We start from the raw sequence: 25,432 nt of genomic DNA, 5'->3' as shown, positions 1-25,432 counted from the left end.
CCGCCCATGGCACATGCCTGTGCGACCACATTCCAGAACTTTGAGATATTCTTATCACTTCTGCATCCTACTCTGCTTCCTCCTCGTCCTCTGGGACCACCACCTCCTCTTGCAGACTATTCAAAGTGTTCTCCCGCATGTAGATGAGCAAAATAGTGATGCTGATGACCGCAACGTCAGAGCTAACTATCTTAATAGCCATTTTGAAACTGTGCAGAAAGGTGCAGAGGTCCTTCATATGTGCCGACTCTGCAAGCGTTATTTGCTACACATTAGTACTGCATGGGGCCAGAGTATGCAAAATGTCATACTTTACCAGGGGGTCATCAGTGCTGCCATAGTCGCTGCAACATGTGCATAGTGGAATTCTCGCACAGCGCATATCAACCTGTTAAACGGTAGCCCAAAAGACCTTTGTAGCAATGCAAGTAGATAACATGCAGGGTGTGGAAACCAGAAATGAGTACACAATGACTGTGCTTTCTGCAGCAGCGCATCCAGGCTGGGATAGTGGGATAGAAATTGCTGTACCACCAGGTTGAGGATGTGAGCTATGCAAGGCACATGTGTGAGGTAGCCCTGGTGTTGGTCCCCCACCAGGTTAGCACCATTATCGCACACGGCCTTCACTGACTCCAGGTTCAGTGGAGACAGTCATTGCTCAAACTTGGCCTGTATAGCGGTCCAAAACTCTTCAGCTGTGTGACTGTGATCTCCAAGGCATATTAATTTAAACACTGCCCGATTGTGGTTTTCCCTTGTTGAGAAGTACAAAGGTGGGGGGGATTCTCTCTGCACTGTTAGAAAACATGTCTCATTAAAGGACAGGTTGAGGGTGTAGATGGAGTCCTTACGGTGGAGGAAGCAGAAGCAGTGGAGGAAGTTTTAGATACAGAGGTTTGTCCCACAAGCATTTGGGATTCCAAGATTTGCTGTCTAGTGACACCTTGGTGTCTAGTGTTTTAGCTCACCATCCCTTGGTGTGTAGTTGTTTAGTTCTCCATCCCCTTGTGTGTAGTGGTTTAGTTCTCCAACCCTATATGTTTAGTAGTTTAGTTCTCCAACCACTGTTGTCTAGTAGTCTAGTTCTCTATCCTCTGCAGTGTAGTGGTTTAGTTCTCCATCCCCTGCTATTTAGTGGTTTAGTTCTCCAAACCTAAGCTGTTTTGTGGTTTATTTCTCCAACCCCTGCTGTCTAGCAGGTTAATTCTCAGTCTTATGGTGTGTAGTGGTTTAGTCATCCAACCCTAGGTGTTTAGTAGTTTAATTCTCCAACCCCTGTTGTTTAGTAGTTTACTTCTCCATCCTCAAGTGTCTGCATGCCTTGGTGATTCCAAGGCTTGTGAAGCAGCCTCTTCCACCCCTGCCCACACAGCTACCAGTCACCCAGTGTCCAGTTATAGAGATGTGACACTCCTAGCCATACTTGCTCGTACAGGTATCAGTGTTGAAATGCACTTTGTCAGACATAGATTTTTTCAAAGAACGGGTGATGTTCTCTGCGACATGCTGTTGTAGTGCAGGCACATCTTTCTTAGAGAAGTAATGGCAACTGGGCAACTGGTACTAGGGGACAGCGACAGCCATCAGCTTTCAGAAACAGTCTGTATCCAACAGGCAGAAAGGCTGCATTTCTGTGGCCAATGGATTGGATTGGCCAACCAATTTGTCAAGGATTTCATCCCATTATCACAGATCACAGGACGCTGTGATCTTTGGAGCGAACAGCTCTCAGCTGGTGTTAAGGCTAGCGGAACGCACCGAGTAAATAGAGATGTTTTTATAGATATTGGTGCGTTCGCAGCCCGGGGTCCACCGTGCAGGAGTACCTGCTGCTAGCAAACGGTGGCACTATATGGCGGTATGGACTAACTCAGTTAATTCACCGAGTAGCCGTGAAAGCTAGACTTCACAGAGGCACAGACTAACTGCCCAAACAGAGAGCAGTCAGTGGTCACGCATGCACACAAAACTCCTCGCCGGAGGTGCCAGCATTCTAGGGGCTTATTTCAGCCGGGTCCCTGAACACACTCTCACGTGACCACACTGGCACAAAGCACATAATAAAGAACAATACTAGCGCATGGCCGTGCGGCCATGCGAGCCTTAAATAGTTGCAGCACATACAGGACCTTCCTAGAAGGACCAATGAGAGGCTGCCACAGAGCGTGAGCACCTACAGGACCTTCCTGAAGGACCAATGGCCTCAGCTGCAGTATCTGATCATGTGACCCTCGATTTCCACTGAGAGATCTTACTCTAAGCATGCTCAGAACGAGAAAAGCAGGACTTAGTCCCAGAAGCGTCTGCTCGCCACTGCCCAGCACTGACTTCAATGGCAGAAGCAGGAAAAGCAGCAATAACTTCTTTATACAGAGTCAGACTGAGCGAGACACTGGGACCGACGTCTCCGCTGAGCAGGCTCCACTGCGGCAGGAGAAGAATGGGAGACCGCAGCAGAGATGGCCCGAGATTCCCCCTGTGCAGAGGCGGGAACTTGACCGCTAACAGCTGGTCCCTATCATCCAGACAATTACAGGATTGGCAACGATCAACCGAGGAGGCCATAGGCTACTCACAGTAATTAGTTGGAAAACTAACAGTGAGCGTAAGGCATATACACCTCTGGATTACAACACATGGAATATGTGTATATACCGCCATCTGATCACTGCTAATTCTACGATAACCCCACACTACTTGCTGCCACCACCAATCCTATTTAAAAAATAAAATACTGTCCTATTTTAAACCATTCTTCCTATGAGGCCCACACTACCAGGCTCTACCATCCCCTCTCCCTCAGAGTAGTAGTCATATACCATCCCACAGGCTCACCAACCCACTTCCTTGACCACTTTTCTGCCTTGCTGCCACACTTCATGTCCTCAGAATTGCCTACACTTTTCATGGGAGACTTCAACATCCAAATAAACAGCCCCACGTCCCCATCTGCATCCAAGCTCCTATCTCTAACCACCTCTCTTGGCCTCTCACAGCTTTCAACCTCTTTGACACACAAAGACAATAACACTCTTGATCTTTTCTTTGTCCAGTTCTGTTCAATCTCCCACCTAGATAACTAGCCTCTTTCCCAAAAAATTAGGTCTAACTACAACTTACACAGTTTTAGGCGCTCCCTAAAAACACATGTGTTTGGGGCGACCTATGACATTCCCTAATCAAAGTCTATATATATATATATATATATATATATATATATATATATATATATATATATATATATATATATATATATATATATATATATATCCCATTCTCTACTTCTCTGAACATAATTTGCCAACTCCGTCGTGCCCAAAAGCATTAAAAATATTTGCTGCTGACTACCTCATGCAGCCTTTATCTACCCCCCATTTCATCAAAATGGCTAGACCCTCATTGTAAATAAGCCTGCACTTTGTATCACCCCCACCTTAAGAGCAGGGTAGTCAATATTTTTACTTTAATTATTAGATTATCATTAACTTTGTAACTTATGACTGTTTTATATGAACTACTGACTTGTAAATCGCTGCGGAATTTGTTTGCACTATGTAAATAAAGATTATTATTAGATTGGAGATGGTGAAGTTTAAGCTCTTAGCTTTGCCATGTGTAGGAGGAAACAATCTATTACCTGACCACAACTGCTTGAACAAGGCCTAGCTAATGTGTTGACAGATGGTGGAGTAGAGTGAACATGATAAACTGCTGTAGTTTGAATGAGATGCAGGCAGGGATGTTATGGTGAATTGAGAACGATGTGATGTGCTCAGTGTCTGAGATTGGTCAAAAACAGCAGGCGTGTCCCCTTCCTTAACAGCTGACAGGCTGTCACTCACCATGACAGTAGTCGGTAAACAAGTGGAGGTTCTGCGGATGGAGACTTGTGCATTAATGTGACATTAATGTGGGAGAAGGAAGCAGCAGATGTGGTTGATGGGGCGGCCGATGTTGGCGATGCCTGCTAGTCTGCATTTTAGGGCAGTGAGATTCCCAGTCTAATGCATGTTGATCGTGCATGTGCCAGTTCATACATGTAATAGTCAAATTATTGGATTTTTTGCCTCTACTTAGTCATTTTTTGCAAAGTTGGCAGATAATGTGAGTTGGGTCATCCTTTGTGGTCTCAAAAAAGGGCCAGGCTAGCCAACCGTTGCTGCCCCTGTGACCTGCAGACCCACAACTGTTTGCCAGAATTGAGGCTGAGGATGTAGTTCTTGTTGTGGTTGCATCACTCAGTGTCTGTGAGGAAAGCCACAATGTAATCTACTCATCTTCCTCCTTCTCCACTTCCTCTGATGAGCTACTCAGCTGTGTGCTTCTGGGTTCACACCAAGTGGGATCTAAAACCTCATCGTCTTCCTCTCTGTTTTCCCACTCCTCGCCATGAGAGTCATCCTCCTTCTCTTCCGGCCCTTACAGAACAGTACAGTCTGTGTGTATCTGCATCTCATCAGGATCACCTCAACCCCCGGGAGTTAACATCTGGATTCTGCTTTGACCCTACTTCGTCCGGCCTCGGATCCAACTGAAACATTTTTTGCCAATTGGTACAGATGCTTTCCTCCTCTGGAGTCTGTGAATCTTTGGAGCAAACCTCTTATGCCCATGGAATAGAATTTGTAAACATCTCTACAGACTCGCCAATCTGTGGTTCCCCACAGTCAGTTGGGCAGTTGGAGAGTTGTGACATGGGGGAAACAAGGATAATTAGGGTCCAAATTCTGAGGCCTGTACTGTGTGTGACATTAAGGGTGGAGGAAGAGGAGGCCACTTGATGCAGAGGTTGCCATCCACTGGAGCACATGCCCTTTCTGGCCCTCATCTACAAGTCGTACCACTGTTTGGCTGCCAAAGAAATGGGGTCAAGTAGCCCATCCAGTAACAAAAGTTGTCAAAATACTGCGCAATGATTCACTACAGCAAAACAAACCTACTTTTCATCTCTCATATCATCCCTGTCTCACAACCCTAAAAAGCTAGTCAGTACTTTCAATTCTCTCCTCTGTCTCTCAGCACCCTTTCCCTGTCCACTCATCTCAGCTGAAGACTTTGCCTAATTCTTCAAAATTCTTCAAGTAGAAGATTGCCAACATAAGGCAAAGCTTTTGCCTAAAGTCTCCACAGCCCATCCTCATAACTACTCAACTCCCCTCCTCCAAAACCATCTTCCCCACCATCACAGAAGATCTAATTTCCTCTTTACTCTCCAAACCACATCTCACCACCTGTGAACTTTATCTAATCCCCTCCCATCTCATTCCAAACCTTATCACAGTTTTCATCATGCTTCAAACATACCTCAATCACACCCATCCTCAAAAATCCCTTCCTCCCTTATACCTCAAAGCTACTGGAACAACACATCCATTCTGAATTGTTCTACCATCTCTCTTCCTGCTCCCTGTTTGACCGCTTACAATATGGCTACCAACAGCACCATTGCACTGAAACTGCCCTGAATAAATTCACCAACGACCTACTAATTGCTACATCCAAGTGACATTACTTTGTACTCTGCCTGGATGTCCAATCATCTGCCTTCGACACTGTGGACCATTCCCTCTCAACAGACTCTCCCATCCCTTGGCATCACAGACTTGGATCTACTCATACCTAACAGACCTGACATTCAGTGTCTTCCACTCACACACCACCTCCTCATCTCATCCCCTATCTGTCGGTGTCCTCAAATGTTCAAGTTCTATGACCCCTGCTCTTCTCCATGTACACCTTCATCTTGGACAGCTTATGGAGTCTCATGGCTTTCAGTATCATCTCTATGCTGATGGCACACAGATCTACATCTCTGGACCTGATATCACCACCTTACTAACCAGAATCCCACAGTGTCTGTCTGCTATTTCATCTTTACTCTCTGCTAGATTTTTAAAACTTAACATGGATAATAAAAGAATTCATCATCTTTCCACCATCTTATGCAATCCCCAGATGACCTATCCAACAAAGTAAATGGTTGCCCACTCTCCCAAGTCCAGCAAGCTTGACTCCTGTCTCCCCTATTGAAATATGAGATCCGAGCCCTTTCACCTTCTTGAAACAAACTATCTCCTGGATCTGCACATTACTCAACCATGAATCTGCAAAAACACTACTGCATGCCCTCATCATCTCTTGCCTCGACTACTGCAACCTCCTGCTTTGTGGCCTCCCTTTTAACACTCTAGCAGCCTTCCAATCTATTCTAAACTCTGCTACTTGACTAATCCACCTGTCTCCCTGCTATTTCATGGCCTCTCATCTCTGCCAATCCCTTCACTGGCTCCCCATTGCCCAGAGACTCTAGTTAAAAAAAACTAACCATGACATACATACTTACCTGCACGCAACCTCCGATCCTCACAAGATCTCCTTCTCTGCTCCCCTCTTATGTCCTCTTCCCAAAATGGCATACAAGATTTGTCCCATGCATCTCCCCTACTCTGGAAATCTCTAGCCCACCATATCAGACTCTCACCTACCATTGAAACCTTCAAAAGGAACCTGAAGACCTACTTCTTCCAACAAGCATACAAACTGCAGTAACCCTCGCTCCACCATACCACTGTTCGACTACCCTCACCTACTGTATCCTCACCCACCCCTTGTAGATTGTGAGCCCTCATAGGCAGGGTCCTCTCTCCTCCTGTACCAGTTGGTGACTCATTTTTGTTAAAGATTATTGTACTTGTTGCTTGCTATATAAACCCCTTTTCACATGTAAAGCACCATGTAATAAATGGAGCAAGAATATTAAATATTGTACTCTTTGCACTCTGGGTTAATTGACGCCATTTTACCTAGTGTCTGCCTCTAATTTTAGCTGTTTGGCAGCTTTTGATTTTGCCTAACATTGAATTTAATATTGTTCGGGTTAATTCGATGAACCGTTCGGTAAACATCATGATATTTGCCAAGCTAAACTAAATCGAACCTTGAAAGGCTCACTTATCTCTACCTGAAATATTGTACAGGTTGGCAGATACTGGATTTCTCCATGCAGCATCTCAACATAAAGGGCATAATTTCTAAGGCACTTACACCTAAACAAAAAAACCTTAAAAAGTAAGAAAAATTTGTCACATCAAGGGATTGCATAAAATGTTTGCATCTATTGGCATTTTCACATTAGGTTCTGTGAACTCTAATAAAGCGGGAAGAGCTGGAGAGGGACGGGTAACAGGCATTGTCCGACATCTATTTTATGATAAGTTGTGTTGTACCTTATGATAGAAAACCCTTGACTGGAGTTAGATTATTGGTGGGCTGCATGGATGTGCCTGATTTATTAAGTGGTGTCAGCCATTTAAGATGCGTATGATTTATTGAATAGGATCTTAATGAAAGATTCTGCCGTTCCGTTAAGTGGTGGATAATTCATTAAGTCTATGGATGATTATGAAACACAATGTAAACATACTTTTCTAAATATATTTAAAATTAAAAAAAATTTACAGGGCTTTTTCATGTGTGATGCAGCGATGTCCTTGCTGTGCAGTGAGTAGACAGTGACCCATATAAAGTTCAAATAAAGTCTTGTTTATTTCATAGCATACTCACAAACCAAAAAATATGCAAACAAGTCCTTCAGTATGCAGCCGGGAAAAGTAACGACAGTCCACAATCCGTTGCCGTGAACGTATTACACCACCGTGTACGCTGTGGTGTCAGGATTTTTAGGCTCTGCCTGGCCCGTGTTGCTCCACACGAAAAGAGCTCCTCATAAGCCTCCTGCTAGGTCTGACTCCCAGACCAATACTGACACACCCAAACTCTCTTGCAGGGTTTTTTTTTCTTTCCTCCAGATTCTATGGCCATGGGCCACTATAAGATCTGGGCTGGAGGAAACGGACCGGCCCCACTACCTTTCTGCAGTCCGTTTCAAAAATAAAAGCCCATACCTGGTTTTCCTGAATAATTTCTGGGTCAAATATCTTGACCCAGTTCACACTCACTTTTATTCTTCCCTGTGTCTCACAGGCAAACCTGCTGTGAGCACAGGGCACTCCAGCGGATCTAATATGCTTCTAAGCACATCCTGGGGGATACATAGCGACCCTCGCATATGACACCGGTCACTGCCTTACACATGGTGTTATGAAATTTTTTTTTCACTATAGTTTCTTGGTCTTTTTTCCCTCTACTAAATAATGAAACTACTGGCATTTTTTAAGCAAAAATTATGGCAAAATTCTCCAAAAACGTCCGGGTGTCTTCCTAGCATATTTTGAGCATTCCCTTTGACTTAGTGTCAAGTACATAGTGTTTTCTGAGTGCATTTGCATGGAAAACACCAGAAGAACAGACATGTAATTTTTCTTATCGTTGTTAGTAACCTGAAGCGATAAGAGATGTTCAAAAGCCTGAACATAATGAACAGCAGGTTGTTTTTCCAGAGAAATGCATGTGTTCATTCTTTGAGTTTTGCTGGTAGGTTTTTCAGGCAGTTTCCTCCTTAAGAAAACGTGTAGCTGAGCGGAAACGGAAAAACTCTCCAATCCTTCTGAAAAATGCAACATTCCTCAAAAACGTGAGGTTTCTGCTCAGTTTTTGCTCCAAAAACTCAGCAAAAAGACTCTGTGTGCATATGCCCATGGAAAGAAGCCTGAATAAATTTTCCTAGGAAATAAAATGTAATGTGGAGAAATTGAGTAAGGCCACATTCACACATTCAGTATTTGGTCAGTATTTTAGAGTACTAAATCCACAGATATTGCAACTGTATGAAAGAATTTGCGTGTACAATCTAATCTAGTGGCCAATTAATTATGTATGTGTCAGCAGAAGTTTCTGGGTGTATCGGATAAGGGAAACCTTGCAGAATTCAAATATTCTCTGCTATTTTTCTACATAGTTCTGTACAATGCTGTACCGTCGTATATCCCTTCTCACTTATATCTTCATTGATCAACCGCTTTGTACTCTTCAATGCAGCTAATAGCCTACAATGCTCATCTTTTATCATATCCTCTCTCTCCCACCTCCAGGACTTTGTGTACTGGAGTCATTTTTTGTTGAAGTCACTGCCATGGACCATTAGATATGTTTATAACTTTACCTGCATTAAAAATTAATGTCTTCAAAGAGGCCTCAATTACATACCTATCATCTCTAGCCTATACAAACCTGACCTTACCACAAGTCTATCCACTCTACCATGCCCTCAGCTAGCTTCCCTTATTGAATCCTTATATTAAAAATGAGTGGACCCAATACTGACCCTTTTTGCACCCCACTGTTAACTGCGACCCAATCAGACTCTCTACCACTAATAACAACCTTCTGTTCCCATAAATTAGCCAGTTATTAACCTATTTACATATTTTTTTCAAAAGTCTCACTATTCTTCATGTACCATCCTTTTACATGGCACTGTATCAAACACCTGTAAGTTCAGGGAGAAAATGTCTACAGCCTTGCATCGTAAGATCTTTTATGCCTGGAACTTTCTCCTTTCATTGTTTGTTCATTTGTTGTGATTATTTGCATTTTTACTTATTTGTTTATTTCCTAGCTTATAAAGTACTGCTATATGAAGACCACTATTATGTATTACTAGACAACTATATATAGTATACACTCACCGGCCACTTTATTAGGTACACCATGCTAGTAACGGGTTGGACCCCCTTTTGCCTTCAGAACTGCCTCAATTCTTCGTGGCATAGATTCAACAAGGTGCTGGAAGCATTCCTCAGAGATTTTGGTCCATATTGACATGATGGCATCACACAGTTGCCGCAGATTTGTCGGCTGCACATCCCAAAGATGCTCCATACAAGGCAGGATGGATCCATGCTTTCATGTTGTTTACGCCAAATTCTGACCCTACCATCTGAATGTCGCAGCAGAAATCGAGACTCATCAGACCAAGCAACGTTTTTCCAATCTTCTACTGTCCAATTTCGATGAGCTTGTACAAATTGTAGCCTCAGTTTCCTGTTCTTAGCTGAAAGGAGTGGTACCCGGTGTGGTCTTCTGCTGCTGTAGCCCATCTGCCTCAAAGTTCGACGCACTGTGCGTTCAGAGATGCTCTTAGGCCTACCTTGGTTGTAACGGGTGGCGATTTGAGTCACTGTTGCCTTTCTATCAGCTCGAACCAGTCTGCCCATTCTCCTCTGACCTCTGGCATTAACAAGGCATTTCCGCCCACAGAACTGCCGCTCACTGGATTTTTTTTCTTTTTCGGACCATTCTCTGTAATCCCTAGAGATGGTTGTGCGTGAAAATCCCAGTAGATCAGCAGTTTCTGAAATACTCAGACCAGCCCTTCTGGCACCAACAACCATGCCACGTTCAAAGGCACTCAAATCACCTTTCTTCCCCATACTGATGCTCGGTTTGAACTGCAGGAGATTGTCTTGACCATGTCTACATGCCTAAATGCACTGAGTTGCCGCCATGTGATTGGCTGATTAGAAATTAAGTGTTAACAAGAAGTTGGACAGGTGTACCTAATAAAGTGGCCGGTGAGTGTATGTGTCTGCAGCGCCCCAGGGTGCTCGTTGTTGCAGTAATATCATTCTCCTCTAGGGGGGAGTGATGTTACGTTTGGAGGCAAAGAAGGACAACCGAATCCAGGTATCACAAACATGAAACACATTTCGCACTCCAGGCCACCAGGGGGAGCTATGCTCCTATTTATTAGGGCACTCTTCACACTTAGGTAAAACTGGTTGCCTGGGGAGGAAGTTAGGCAGTTGCTGGCTGAGCTTCGCTCAGGCAGTTGGTCCCTGACAGGGGTGGGATCCTGTCAGAGATCGAGACAGAAGGACACGGAGCTGTGCATGCCCTGAGAGCTTCCGCTTCTAAGAAAGAGCCACTGAAAGAGAACTGTAGTGTAGAGAGGGTGAAGAAGTCATAGCAAAGGAGTGCATACCAGAAGGAGTTCTGCCCTACACAGGCTGCCTCCTTCTGAGGCGCAGGATCCCGGTAGCCGGAATACCGAGGGAGTAAGGATCTCTACGCTTTACTTCAGAGACTGGCAGGACAGCTAATTTCCCGTTACCTGTCCGCCCCTACACCCAGGAGGCAAGGTGGCACCCCTTAGAGGCTGGGGCGTGATAGAGTCCCTGTAAAACGCCTCAAGGGACTGGTCATACAGGCCTCTCCTATCCATCTGGGGGACAGAGAGAGAGACATAACATCTACAACATCTGTGAGGACCTTATGAGAAGCTTAGCAGTAAGGGACTACAACACCACTGTGCTAGAGGAAGGCTACTAATTTCTACCTGGACAAGGGGACTCTGCATTTGCCTCCAAACCGGCCGGACTCTGCCTGCCCTGTGATCTGGTGCTCTGGACTGTGGATGCTGAAGCCTTCAGTAAAAGGTAAAGAGACTGCAACCCTGTGTCCTCGTTCTTCACTGTGCCTCACACCATCCACCAACTACACACTGGGAAGCCCTGGGGATACACTTCACCTGTTGTGAATTCCGCTCTTGGGCTCCCTCCGGTGGTTATAAGTAGCATTTTTGTGGGTTCTGCTCTTGGGCTCCCTCCTGTGGTTTTGAGTGGTATGGCTGCTTTTTGGATTTAGCATCAGCAGCTGTTTTCACTGATCGTCTTTCTGGCTCTGCTATATTAGTCTGGCCTTTTCCCTAATTCAATGCCAGTGCTCAATTGTTGAGCTTGGAGTCATGGCTGTCTGAGGATTTCCCTGTCACTCTGACCATTTCAGCAAAGCTAAGTCCTTGCTTGTCTTTTTGCAGTTCACTTGTTGTGGACTTTGTTGTTTAGCACTTTCTATGTTTTGCTCATTTGTCCAGCTTATCAGTATGTATCTAGTCATTTTTTTTTCTTTAGTCTGTTTTGTCTTTTTCCTTCCTCTTAATCTCTGGGTGATTCAGGATTTGGATGCGGGCATGGATGTTCAGGGGTTGTTTTCTCATGTGGATCAGCTTGCTGCAAGAGTACAGAGTATTCAAGATTATGTTGTTCAGACTCCGGCCTTAGAGCCTAGAATTCCTACTCCAGATTTGTTTTACGGGGATAGATCTAAGTTTTTGAACTTTAAAAATAACTGCAAATTGTTTTTTGCTCTGAAACCCCGTTCCTCTGGTGACCCCATTCAGCAAGTAAAAATAGTTATTTCTCTGCTGCGTGGTGACCCTCAGGACTGGGCATTCTCCCTTGAGTCAGGGGATCCAGCATTGCTTAATGTAGATGCATTTTTTCAATCGCTTGGATTATTGTATGACGAACCTAACTCTGTAGAGCATGCTGAGAAAACACTGTTGGCCCTGTGTCAGGGGCAGGAAGCGGCAGAATTATACTGCCAGAAATTTAGAAAATGGTCTGTGCTCACTAAATGGAATGAGGACGCTCTGGCAGCAATTTTCAGAAAGGGTCTTTCTGAAGCCCTTAAAGATGTTATGGTTTGAGCGAATCTATGCCTGTTGGTTTGAGCGAATCTATGTCTCTGGCCATTCAGATTGATCGGCGCCTGCGCGAACGCAAGGTGGTGCACCATATGGCAGCGTCCTCGGAGCAGAGTCCTGAGCCCATGCAATGTGATAGGATTTTGACTAGAGCGGAACAGAGGGGATACAGACGTCAGAATGGGCTGTGTTTTTACTGTGGGGATTCTGCTCATGCTATTTCTGATTGCCCTAAGCGTATTAAGAGGGTCGCTAGATCTGTTACCATTAGTACTGTGCAGCCTAAGTTTCTCCTGTCTGTGACCCTGATTTGCTCATTGTCATCTTTTTCTGTCATGGCATTTGTGGATTCGGGCGCTGCTCTGAACTTAATGGACTTAGAATTCGCTAAGCGCTGTGGTTTTTCTTTGCAGCCTTTGCAGAGTCCCATACCCTTTAGGCTACGTTCACATTTGCGTTGTGCGCCGCAGCGCACAACGCAAACAAAAACGCAGCAAAACGCATGCACAACGCTGCGTTTTGCGCCGCATGCGTCCTTTTTTTAATTGATTTTGGACGCAGCAAAAATGCAACTTGCTGCGTCCTCTGCGCCCGGACGCGGGCGCCGCAGCGACGCATGCGGCGCAAAACGCAAGTGCGACGCATGTCCATGCACCCCCATGTTAAATATAGGGGCGCATGACGCATGCGGCGCTGCTGCGGCGCCCGCCGCTAATGTGAACGTAGCCTAAGGGGTATTGATGCTACACCGTTGGCCAAGAATCAACCTCAGTATTGGACTCAGCTGACTATGTGCATGACTCCAGCACATCAGGAAGATTGCCGTTTTCTGGTGTTGCATAATTTACATGATGTTGTTGTACTGGGTTTTCCATGGTTACAAGTACACAATCCAGTGCTGGATTGGAAATCAATGTCTGTGACTAGTTGGGGTTGTCAAGGGGTACATAGTGACGTTCCTTTAATGTCAATTTCCTCTTCCCCCTCTTCTGATGTTCCTGAATTTTTGTCAGATTTCCAGGATGTATTTGATGAGCCCAAGTCCAGTTCCCTTCCTCCACGTAGGGACTGTGATTGTGCTATTGACTTGATTCCTGGCTGTAAGTTCCCTAAGGGCCGACTTTTCAACCTGTCTGTGCCTGAACATACCACCATGCGGAGCTATGTAAAGGAGTCTTTAGAGAAGGGGCATATTCGGCCGTCTTCGTCACCATTGGGAGCGGGATTCTTTTTTGTTGCCAAGAAGGATGGCTCCTTGAGACCCTGTATTGATTATTGCCTTCTTAATAAGATCACGGTCAAATTCCAATACCCTTTACCTTTGCTCTCTGATTTGTTTGCTCGGATTAAGGGGGCTAGTTGGTTTACCAAGATTGACCTTCGAGGGGCATATAATCTTGTTCGTATTAAACAGGGTGACGAATGGAAAACTGCATTTAATACGCCCGAAGGCCATTTTGAATACCTGGTGATGCCTTTCGGGCTTTCTAATGCTCCTTCTGTATTTCAGTCCTTTATGCATGATATTATCCGCAATTATCTTGACAAATTCTTGATTGTGTATTTGGATGATATTTTTATTTTTTCCAATGATTGGGAGTCTCATGTGAAGCAGGTCAGGATGGTATTCCAGATCCTTCGTGATAATGCTCTATTTGTGAAGGGGTCTAAGTGCCTATTTGGAGTTCAGAAGGTCTCTTTTTTGGGGTTTATTTTTTCTCCTTCGTCTATAGAAATGGATCCTGTTAAGGTCCAAGCCATTCATGACTGGATTCAACCCACATCTGTGAAGAGCCTTTAGAAATTTTTGGGCTTTGCTAATTTTTATCGCCGTTTCATTGCCAACTTCTCTAGTGTGGTTAAACCCCTGACCGATTTGACGAAGAAAGGCGCTGATGTGACTAATTGGTCCTCTGAGGCTGTTGAGGCCTTTCAGGAGCTTAAACACCGATTTACTTCTGCCCCTGTCTTGCGTCAGCCGGATGTTTCTCTTCCTTTTCAGGTTGAGGTTGACGCTTCTGAGATTGGGGCAGGGGCCGTTTTGTCACAGAGGAATTCTGATGGTTCCTTGATGAAGTCATGTGCCTTCTTTTCACGAAAGTTTTTCGCCTGTGGAACGCAATTATGATGTCGGCAATCGGGAGTTGTTGGCTATGAAGTGGGCATTTGAGGAGTGGCGACATTGGCTTGAGGGAGCCAAGCACCGCATTGTGGTCTTGACCGATTATAAGAATCTGATTTACCTCGAGTCGGCCAAGCGGCTGAACCCAGACAGGCTCGGTGGTCCCTGTTTTTCTCCCGTTTTGATTTTGTGGTCTCATATCTTCCAGGATCTAAGAATGTTAAAGCGGATGCCCTCTCTAGGAGTTTTTTGCCTGATTCTCCTGGAGTCCTTGAGCCAGTTGGCATTCTTAGGGAAGGGGTGATTCTGTCTGCCATCTCCCCTGATTTGCGGCGGGCGCTTCAGGAATTTCAGGCTGATAAACCTGACCGCTGTCCTGTGGGGAAGCTGTTTGTTCCTGATAGATGGACAAGTAAGGTAATTTCTGAGGTCCATTGTTCTGTGTTGGCCGGTCATCCTGGGATTTTTGGTACCAGAGATTTGGTTGCTAGGTCCTTTTGGTGGCCTTCCTTGTCGTGGGATGTGCGTTCTTTTGTGCAGTCCTGTGGGACTTGTGCCCGGGCTAAGCCTTGCTGTTCCCGCGCTAGTGGGTTGCTTTTGCCTTTGCCTGTCCTGGAGAGGCCGTGGACGCATATTTCCATGGATTTTATTTCGGATCTACCTGTGTCCCAGAGGATGTCTGTTATCTGGGTGGTTTGTGACCGGTTCTCTAAAATGGTCCATTTGATACCTTTGCCTAAATTGCCTTCCTCCTCTGATTTGGTTCCATTATTTTTTCAGCATGTGGTTCGTTTGCATGGCATTCCAGAGAATATTGTGTCTGACAGAGGTTCCCAGTTTGTTTCCAGGTTTTGGCGGGCCTTTTGTGCTAAGATGGGCATTCATTTGTCTTTTTCTTCGGCGTTCCATCCTCAGACAAATGGCCAAACTGAGCGAACTAACCAAACCTTGGAAACCTATTTGAGATGCTTTGTGTCTGCTGATCAGGATGATTGGGTGGCTTTCTTGCCGTTGGCCGAGTTTGCCCTTAATAATCGGGCCAGTTCGGCTACTTTGGTTTCGCCTTTCTTTTGTAATTTTGGTTTCCATCCTCGTTTTTCTTCAGGGCAGGTTGAGCCTTCTGATTGTCCTGGTGTGGATTCTGTGATGGACAGGTTGCAGCAGATTTGGACTCATGTGGTAGACAATTTGACGTTGTCTCAGGAAAAGGCTCAGCGTTTTGCTAACCACCGGTGTGTTGGTCCTCGGCTTCGTGTGGGGGATTTGGTCTGGTTATCCTCTCGTCATGTTCCTATGAAGGTTTCTTCCCCTAAGTTCAAGCCTCGGTTTATTGGTCCTTATAAGATTTCTGAGATTATCAATCCAGTGTCTTTTCGTTTGGCCCTTCCAGCCTCTTTTGCCATCCACAATGTTTTCCATAGATCTTTGTTGTGGAGATATGTGGTACCCGTTGTTCCATCTGTTGATCCTCCTGCCCCGGTGTTTGTTTAGGGGAAGTTGGAATATGTGGTTGAGAAAATTTTGGATTCTCGTTTTTCGAGGCGGAGGCTTCAGTATCTTGTCAAGTGGAAGGGTTATGGCCAGGAGGATAATTCTTGGGTGGTTGCCTCCGATGTTAATGCCGCCGATTCGGTTCGTGCTTTTCATTTGGCTCGTCCTGATCGGCCTGGGGGCTCTGGTGAGGGTTCGGTGACCCCTCCTCAAAGGGGGGGTACTGTTGTGAATTCCACTCTTGGGCTCCCTCCGGTGGTTATAAGTAGCATTTTTGTGGGTTCTGCTCTTGGGCTCCCTCCTGTGGTTTTGAGTGGTATGGCTGCTTCTTGGATTTAGCATCAGCAGCTGTTTTCACTGATCGTCTTTCTGGCTCTGCTATATTAGTCTGGCCTTTTCCTTAATTCAATGCCAGTGCTCAATTGTTGAGCTTGGAGTCATGGCTCTCTGAGGATTTCCCTGTCACTCTGACCATTTCAGCAAAGCTAAGTCCTTGCTTGTCTTTTTGCAGTTCACTTGTTGTGGACTTTGTTGTTTAGCACTTTCTATGTTTTGCTCATTTGTCCAGCCTATCAGTATGTATCTAGTCAGCTAAGCTGGAAGCTCTGGGCAGCAGAGTTTGCCCTCCACACCTTTAGTCAGGTGTGGAGATTTTTGCATTTCTCTGCGGTGGACTTTTTCTAGTTTTTATTACTGACCGCACAGTGTTCTGTCCTGTACTAATTCTTTCTAGCTAGTAGTGGCCTCCTTTGCTAAATCTTGTTTCATACTACGTATGTCATTTCCTTCCCCTCTCACAGTCATTATTTGTGGGGGGCTGTCCTATCCTTTGGGGATTTTCTCTGAGGCAAGATAGCTTTCCTGCTTCTACCTTTAGGGGTAGCTAGATCTCCGGCTGTGACGAGGTGTCCAGGGAGTGACAGGAACATCCCACGGCTACTGCTAGTGTCTGTGTTAAGATCAGGAACTGCGGTTGGTATAGTTACCACCTGCTCAGAGCTAGTCGCATGTCACTCCTTAATCACCAGACCATAACATTCACCTGTGGGAAGGTATACCATTTAGCTGCCATAGCATCACCCTAGCGGACCCCTTAAAGCATCGGTCACCCTGACCGAATACCACAGGTGGAGCTAGAACATTTCCCCTTTAAAGACCTTTCCCTTTTTCACGGACGTCCCAAGGGCCATGGACCGGGTCAGCCACCGTGACATCGCCCTGTGAACCGAAGGACCCGGTACCGAGTAGCCCACTGCCCTTGGGGGCGCTCCATGTCTAGTAATGTAGTATCTATTTACTGTGGAAAATGTACCACTTTGGTTTTCATTCCATTATAGAGTTGATGTAAAGAAAAGTGACTGAAAAGAAAAAATATAAGGGCTGTCTCACCTTGCCTTCAGAAGTGTACTGTTCCCCAGCCTCTAGGCTTTGTGCTTGACAGGGAAGGTGTGCTCTTGATTGCGGGTCAATGTGGACCAGCATCATTGTAAGCCTCTGGCCCACATTGTGCACCCACCAATGCTGCAATAAAGGATTCTTTGATTCTGCAGCATTGGAGTAGTGCAGTAGCACTGAAGCTGGTGGGATTCAATGACCTTGCCAGCTTTCCAATAGGGCTTGTAAGTGCTGCTTTCCTTACCTAGGAAATCAGGTATTTTAGCAAAGGCCCCATACATTTTGGATAGATGTCAGTTGATTGATAGTTCAGCAGATCCTTCGTCTGGCATCCATCTAGCCCTAATCTCCCATACACAGGAGTGCTCGCTTTGCCAATCTGTTAGCGCTCAAAAGGATCCACAAATTAGACATGTCTGATCTTCTTTTTTCCTTATATTTTTTATCTGTAGAGATCGTGAACATTAGACTGTTGGACGAACCTATTGTTATTGATGGAGTCGGCCACTATCTGTCTAATATGTATAGGGGCCTTTAGGCTGCAAAACTGACCAGTAAACTAAGCAAGGACCAGTAAGCAATGGTATTCAAAACTCATCCATTCTTGAGAATGGAGAGGATTTTTAATAGCGAGTTATTTTCAAATTTTTATCTATTTACGATGATTACAAAATCCTTTCAATTGTGAGTGTTAAATTACCAATTAGTCAACTAGTAAATGGAAGTACATACATTTGTATAATTATAAGAACATTGCGCTCAGTGAATGGCTAATATTCAATTAAACAATTGTACCTTGAAGTGTAAACCGCTAATGAAAACCTCATTCCACTCTTCCTCTTGAAAAGGTATGTTGCTGTCAATGACTAAATTGGCTCGGAAGCGTTGAGTCATTTGATCTCCTTGAAATTCTTCAGCATGGTCTGCGTCCTCCCTGCAATAAACGCAGCGTGGATCCTTAGTCTTAGCAAATGCAAGGCAATAAAATTAATGCACTGGAAAAAGATGTTCACTGATTGTATTACACACTTTTAGATAAGATGTTATACAGAGGTATACACCTGATCAAGAGGCTTCAGGTAAAAATAAGCTTTAGCTTTAAAAGAGATGTCCAATGTTTCTAAAATCTTCCTTATTGAACGCAAGTGCACTAAAATATCATAATAACTATGACTCGCCTTTTTAAACAGCGTTATGGTGGCAATCTCTGCCTACTTATTCTGCAGTTGTGCTTTGTACTCATGAGACCACTGTAGCCAATCACTGGCCTTAGAAGTCTCACACAGGGATTAAAACAGAAATCAGTAATTTGCTGAAGGGATCAAGTGAACATGGGAATACACACACACGCAAACACCGATGGAGACCATGGAAGCCGCCATGCTGGAACAGCCAGGCTTATATGAGTAATAGTTAGACAAGGTTCATATGAGAGCATTGAAAAATTGTTTAATGTTCATGCAGAAAAAAAGGGACAATGTTATACTTATGCAATCTGTTTCATATATCAAGAACGGCAAAGTACCTGTAATAATTGGCTGCTATACGGTTGATCCATAGGGGATCCGATTTTTATTCCGCACACAAACTTTAATAGTCTCATCAGAAGAGACTATTGCATGCTGCAATTTCTTTTCATGGCCAGATTTTGTCTGTGATAAAAGATGAATCTACACAGCCCTATTGAATAACATTGGTCTGTTTTTTCATGGACATCATTCAGACAGAAAATACGGTTGTGTGAACTTGACCTCAAGGTGAGTTATAATTACAGTGGGGAAAAAAGTATGATAGGGAGTTGATCCAGGGAACTAGTCTGATTGCTGTATATGGAGTCGGGAAGGAATTTTTTTCCCCAATGTGGAGCTTACTCTTTGCCACATGAGTTTTTTTTGCCTTCCTCTGGATCACCATGTTAGGTCATGTTAGGTTAGGCTATGGGTTGAACTAGATGGACTTAAAGTCTTCCTTCAACCTTAAAAAGTATGTTACAATGTTACTATGTTACTATTTAGTCAGCCACCAATTGTGCAAGTTCTCCCACTTAGAAAGATGAGAGAGGCCTGTAATTGACATCATAGGTAGACCACAACTATGAGAGTCAAAATGAGAAAACAAGTCCAGAACATCGCCTTGTCTGATTTGGCAATGTAATTGTTCATTTACTGCACTTACTGCTTCTAGGGATCTCTTTCAGATAAATCTTAGACAACCCTTATATGTATTAGTGCATAATTGTCAAATCTCTGCTCATACAATTTCAGGATTTTAGGAGATTGTCATTTTACCTGAGTGATATTTTCTGGCTTAGCTGAAAAATGCTTGCTGCGTTTACCAGAAGGTACTGGGCTTCATTCACCAACGAAAGTGAAGGTGAACTAGCATCCACAGGTCCTGAGAAGAAATTGAGCTATGAAAACTCTGACATACATCATGGGTAACATAATATTAAATCATCTACAATTCTAGTACAATATTCTTCATGAATTAGATCTAGAATCGTCACTATATGATCACGGCATACCTTTTTTCTTTGCACCTCCATAGCGATGAAAATTTGCTGATTGCCTTATTAAACGACACTTGCGATCAAGAAAACTAGACAACCATCGTGCGATTTCCTCCCCGCAGTCGTATGTGTGAACCCTATTGACAAGGGAAACACGTTCAATACCAGTAGCAATTTCTTTTTAACACATTATGCAGAAAATGTCTTCGTGAATACAGTCACCTTTAGACTATGTTTCCTAAAGAATAAAACCATTGTTTAAAATTCCCGGGCTACTTCACAAGTTGCAGTAATATTAATAAACTGCAAAACCTAAAGTTACCAGAGGGAGCATTGAATATATGTCATTTGAACTGCATTACTGCTATATGGAATATACTTATAAAAAAATTACGTAGAACAGAAATTGGCCATGGGGAGAAGGGCTCATGGCCAACTGTCCTCATTATAGTCTTCTCATTGCTAAAGAAAGTAAGAAAAAAAGAAAAATCATGGAGTACATAAGTAGTAAGACTCAAATATAATAACATTGGCTATTTATAAAAAAAATCTGGGTGACATGGTGGAAGCATATGGAGAAAGGCCAATCAATTAAATGCCTTCTTCTCTACTGTATCTACACAAGAAATGAACACGACGATGCCATAAATTTTCCGTTAAAGTACGGAGCTGTAAACTGTAAACTCATCAGGTCCAAACACCCGGCGTACTGGAGGAACTAAGTACCATGATTAGAGATGGCTAAAAATGAATTCTAGTGGAATTGAATTTCACTCAATTTTTTTACAAAATCTGTACTCTCCAGAATACATTTTTTTTGTAATGTGCCTCACATCAATTCACCAAAATGGCGGCCAATTCATTGACATTTTGCTGAACCGTAGAGGGTTTGCAAACAACAAACAAAAAATAATCTTCACCCTTGACACCTCTGGCTTCCATGTAAAGCCAGGCCTCTTCACACTAGGCAGGGACTAGCCACAACCAAGCCCTGGAGCTCCGTCATGTCATTGCTACATTACAGGATCAGGTTCTAATATCTGTGCTGGGACAGTGATCCAGGGAACCAGTCTGATTGTGTCACGGGGAGACTAGGTGAGCGAGAGCTAATAACCCGGGCCCCTGCAATTTCCCTCAGACTAGGGAAATCCTGACTGACCCTCTACCTGGAGTTTACACTGATGGTGTGCATGTCCAGGCCTCGAACCTCACCCTGTCTCCTGTTTCAACCCTAGGCTGAAACCTCCACCCACCCCCCAGTGAAGAGGTAATACACCAATACCCACAGTTAGCACAGACAAGGATAAAGGAAAATATACACCACGCCGCAGTCACTCAGGAATACACTATAAATGTGCAGGGCAAAATAAATACAAATATAGGAAGGAGTAAATAAGACTAAGGAAAATACACCACCAGCAACGAATCTCCAACAACCAGCTCTCCACTCCAGACCGAGATAACAACGCACAAGACAGAAGCTATAATCGGCGACGCCCATTGATCTGGAGAACTATTTAAAGGCAATGGGCATGGCCCAGCTTCCAATCTGAGGATCAGGTAAATTAACCCGGGAACAGCTAGATGAAATCTAGCCGACGCCAATGAGCAAATAGTGGTCAAAAGCGGAATTACCGCTGTCTGTCGAACGACCTGGTCTGAACAGGGTCCGACATGACAGTACCCCGCCTTCTACGAGGGACCCCAGGGCCCTCACGGCTTATAGGACCCGGCTTGTCTGGATGGCGACGATGAAAAAACCTGACCAGCCGATCCGCATGAATATCCGAGGCTGGTACCCAGGACCTCTCCTCAGGCCCATAACCACGCCAGTGTACCAAGTACTGTAAAGTGCGACGCACTACACGAGAGTCAACCACCTTGGAGACTTCAAACTCCAAATTACCATCCACCAAGACTGGAGGTGGCATAGGCGCCGCGTCCACAGAGCCAACCACCTTCTTTAGAAGAGACCTGTGGAACACATTGTGTATCTTATACACCGTAGGGAGCTCCAATCGGTAAGCTACTGGGTTAATGACGGCGGTGACCCTAAATGGACCAATAAACCGTGGACCCAATTTAAGGGACGGTATTTTGAGTCTTATGTTTTTTGTGGATAACCACACCCAGTCATCCACACTCAGGTCCGGACCTGGCACACGCCTACTGTCAGCCACACGTTTGTACCTAGCACCCACACTCAACAGGCGCTGTTTAACTCTCCTCCAGACTGATGACAATTGTGCTCCTAACTGATCCTCCTCCGGAACGCTGGAAGAGCCCCTCTGACTCAAGGTACAAAATTGAGGATGTAGCCCGTAAACACAAAAAAAACGGAGACTCCCCAGACGACTCCTGGCGGTGATTATTGATGGCAAACTCAGCCAAAGGAAGAAAGGTAGACCACTTCTCCTGGTTATCAGAGACAAAGCAGCGTAGGTACTGTTCCAAATTTTGGTTCATACGCTCAGTCTGACCATTTGACTGAGGATGGAACGCCGAAGAATGAGACAACTTGATCCCCAGCCGTGAGCAAAATGCTTTCCAAAATTTTGCCACAAACTGAGACCCCCTATCAGACACGATGTCAGACGGAACCCCATGAAGTCTGACCACCTCCTGCACAAATACCTGAGACAGAGTCTTAGCGTTAGGCAACGAAGGCAAAGACACAAAGTGCGACATTTTAGAAAACCGATCAACAATCACCAAGATGACCGTGTTCCCAGCTGATGAGGGCAAATCAGTGATGAAATCCATGGAGATTTCCGTCCATGGCTTACTAGGTACTTCAAGAGGAAGTAGTGTGCCATCAGGACGGGAGTGGGGCGTCTTAGCCCTAGCGCACGTGGTACAAGCTGACACGTATGAGACCACATCCTGTCGGATCTTGGGCTACCAAAACCGACGTGTCACCAACTCCAAGGTACCTCTAACCCCTGGGTGGCCAGCCAGGACAGCATCATGATGCTCCGCCAAATCCTTTAAGCGGAGATGAAGCGGTACAAAAGATTTGTTGATGGGAAGCTCAGATGGTACCTCCTCCTGAGCCTCGGCAATCTCAGCCTCAACCTCGGTAGTGAGAGCCGAAACCACAACACCCTTTTGGAGGATGGGTACTGGATCTTCCCGAGGTTCACCCCCGGAAAACACATGGACAGAGCATCCGCCTTAGTGCTTTTAGACCCCAGTCTGTAAGTGACAACAAAATTGAACCGCGTGAAAAACAATGCCCAGCGAGCCTGCCTGGGGGACAGACGCTTGGCTGACTTCAAATACAGCAGATTCTTATGATCGGTAATAACAGTAACCTGATGTACCGACCCCTCCAAGAAGTGTCGCCATTACTCAAAGGCCAACTTGATTGCCAACAACTCCCTGTTGCCGATATCGTAGTTACGTTCGGCGGACGACAGTTTCTTGGAGAAATAGGCGCACGGATGCAAACCACTCAAAGATGAGCCTTGAGATAGTACCGCCCCCACACCAACCTCAGACTCATCGACTTCCACAACAAAGGGTTTTGATACGTCTGGCTGCACAAGAATGGGGGCTGAAACAAAACTGTTCTTAAGAAATTCAAATGCGCGCACAGCAGCCTCAGGCCAAACGGAGAAATTGGTACCCTTTTTAGTCATGTCAGTTAGCGGTTTAGCAATGATGGAAAAATCCTTGATAAATTTCCTATAGTAGTTAGAAAACCCAAGGAACCGCTGAAGTGCTTTCAGGTTATCAGGACGTTCCCAATGCAGCACCGCTTGCACCTTAGCGGCGTCCATTTTAAAACCAGAAGCAGACACAATATAACCCAAGAAAGGCAACTCTTGAACAGAAAATACACATTTCTCAAGTTTAGCATACAGCTTATTCTCCCTGAGAAGCTGTAACACCTGCCTGACATGATTTAAATGAGCATCACGGTCGCAAGAATATATGAGGATGTCATCTAGGTACACGATAACGAATTTCCCCAAAACATGCGAGAACACATCATTGATGAAATGTTGGAACACTGCAGGTGCGTTAGTCAACCCAAAAGGCATCACCAAATTTTCAAAATGACCCTCAGGGGTATTAAAAGCCGTCTTCCACTCATCACCTTGATGGACTCTTATAAGGTTGTATGCCCCCCTGAGGTCAAGCTTGGTAAACCACTTAGCACCCGCCACCTGGTTGAACAAATCTGGTATCAGTGGCATCGGGTATGGATCACGAACTGTAATCTGGTTCAACTCCCTGAAATCCAAACACGGGCGTAATCCGCCATCTTTCTTCTTCACGAAGAAGAACCCTGCTGCCACCGGCGAGGATGACGGCCTGATGTGCCCTTCGCTCAAGCTTTCAGCAATATAATCTTTTAACGCTTGTCTCTCCGGACCGGAGATGTTAAACATCCTTGCTTTAGGCAACTTGGCCCCTGGTTTAAACCTGATAGAAAAGTCATAGGGACGATGTGGTGGCAACTCTGAACAACCCTTTTCAGAGAACACATCCACAAAATCCAGAAGTGACTCCGGAACGCTTGAAGTCACCGCAGCCACACATGTCACCAGGCAATTCACCTGGCAGAACTCGCTCCACTGAATTATGTCCTGAATTTTCCAGTCAGTTACCGGGTTGTGCATGGACAACCAAGGAAAACCCAAAACCACCTGAGCAGGAAGATTCCTGAGCACCTTACATGTAACCCGCTCGGAATGTAGAACCCTAATGTGGAGTTTCACCTCAGCCACAAATTGAGTAATCTCCCCCTGAGAGAGAGGAGCAGCATTGATGGTGACCACGCGGATAGGATGAGACAGTTTTTCAATCCTAAAACCTTCTGTGCGCACAAACTCCTCATCAATGAGATTTGTGGCTGAACCACTATCCACAAAAACAGTAATTGGCAGCGCACTGCCAGCGATAAAAACCTTAGCAGGGAGCATGCATTGAGAAACCACCATGGAGGATATACATAAGCTCAGATTGGTCTCTTCCACACCCTCTGAGCTTAGAAGTTTTCCGCCCTTGCATTTTTCTTAGACAGCAGAGGACAGATGTTAATAAAATGACCAGTTTTACCACAGTAAAAACAGGCTCCCTGCTTCCTGAGCTCAGGGGCTCGACGCTTCACATGTGACACCCCTGCGATTTGCATAGGCTCCGTGGGCTCACCTGCAGCAACCATAGGCGGTGTCTCATGCTCCCCCTGACGCAAACGGCGATCAATGTGGACAACTAGGCTCATAGCAAAATCTAGAGAAGCAGGAGTCTCGTACATCAGAAGGGCTTTTTTAACCCTTCCAGAAACCCCATGAATAAACTGACTCCGCAATGCTGGATCATTCCATTGTGTATCGATCGCCCAGCGACGAAATTCAGAACAGTAATCCTCTGCAACTCGCTCACCCTGGCAAATAGTGCGTATCTTAGATTCTGCTAGAGCCATTCTGTCAGGTTCATCGTAGATTTTTCCAAGAGAGGAAAAAAAACTCTCCACAGAGTCAAATGCAGCAGAATCAGATGGCAAAGAAAACGCCCA

General features: G+C 45.0%; 1 protein-coding gene across 2 annotated transcripts in view; it reads right to left on the bottom strand.

Moving 5' to 3' along the window:
* MOCOS (molybdenum cofactor sulfurase) overlaps nucleotides 1-25,432 on the bottom strand; it is a 423,354-nt gene that overhangs the window by 43,582 nt on the left and 354,340 nt on the right. For both annotated transcript variants that reach the window (XM_077269558.1, XM_077269559.1), the window contains 3 exons: nucleotides 19,921-20,042; nucleotides 19,685-19,790; nucleotides 18,192-18,330 (listed from right to left, as the gene is read on the bottom strand). In XM_077269558.1, the coding sequence (XP_077125673.1) occupies nucleotides 18,192-18,330; nucleotides 19,685-19,790; nucleotides 19,921-20,042 (367 nt within the window). The remainder of the gene's footprint in view (nucleotides 1-18,191; nucleotides 18,331-19,684; nucleotides 19,791-19,920; nucleotides 20,043-25,432) is intronic.

The sequence above is a fragment of the Ranitomeya variabilis genome, chromosome 6, assembly GCF_051348905.1.
Source record: "Ranitomeya variabilis isolate aRanVar5 chromosome 6, aRanVar5.hap1, whole genome shotgun sequence".
In the NCBI taxonomy this organism is placed as follows: Eukaryota; Metazoa; Chordata; class Amphibia; order Anura; family Dendrobatidae; genus Ranitomeya; species Ranitomeya variabilis.
The sequence above is the reverse complement of the archived record's forward strand: the minus strand, read 5'-3'. Positions and strand labels throughout refer to the sequence as shown.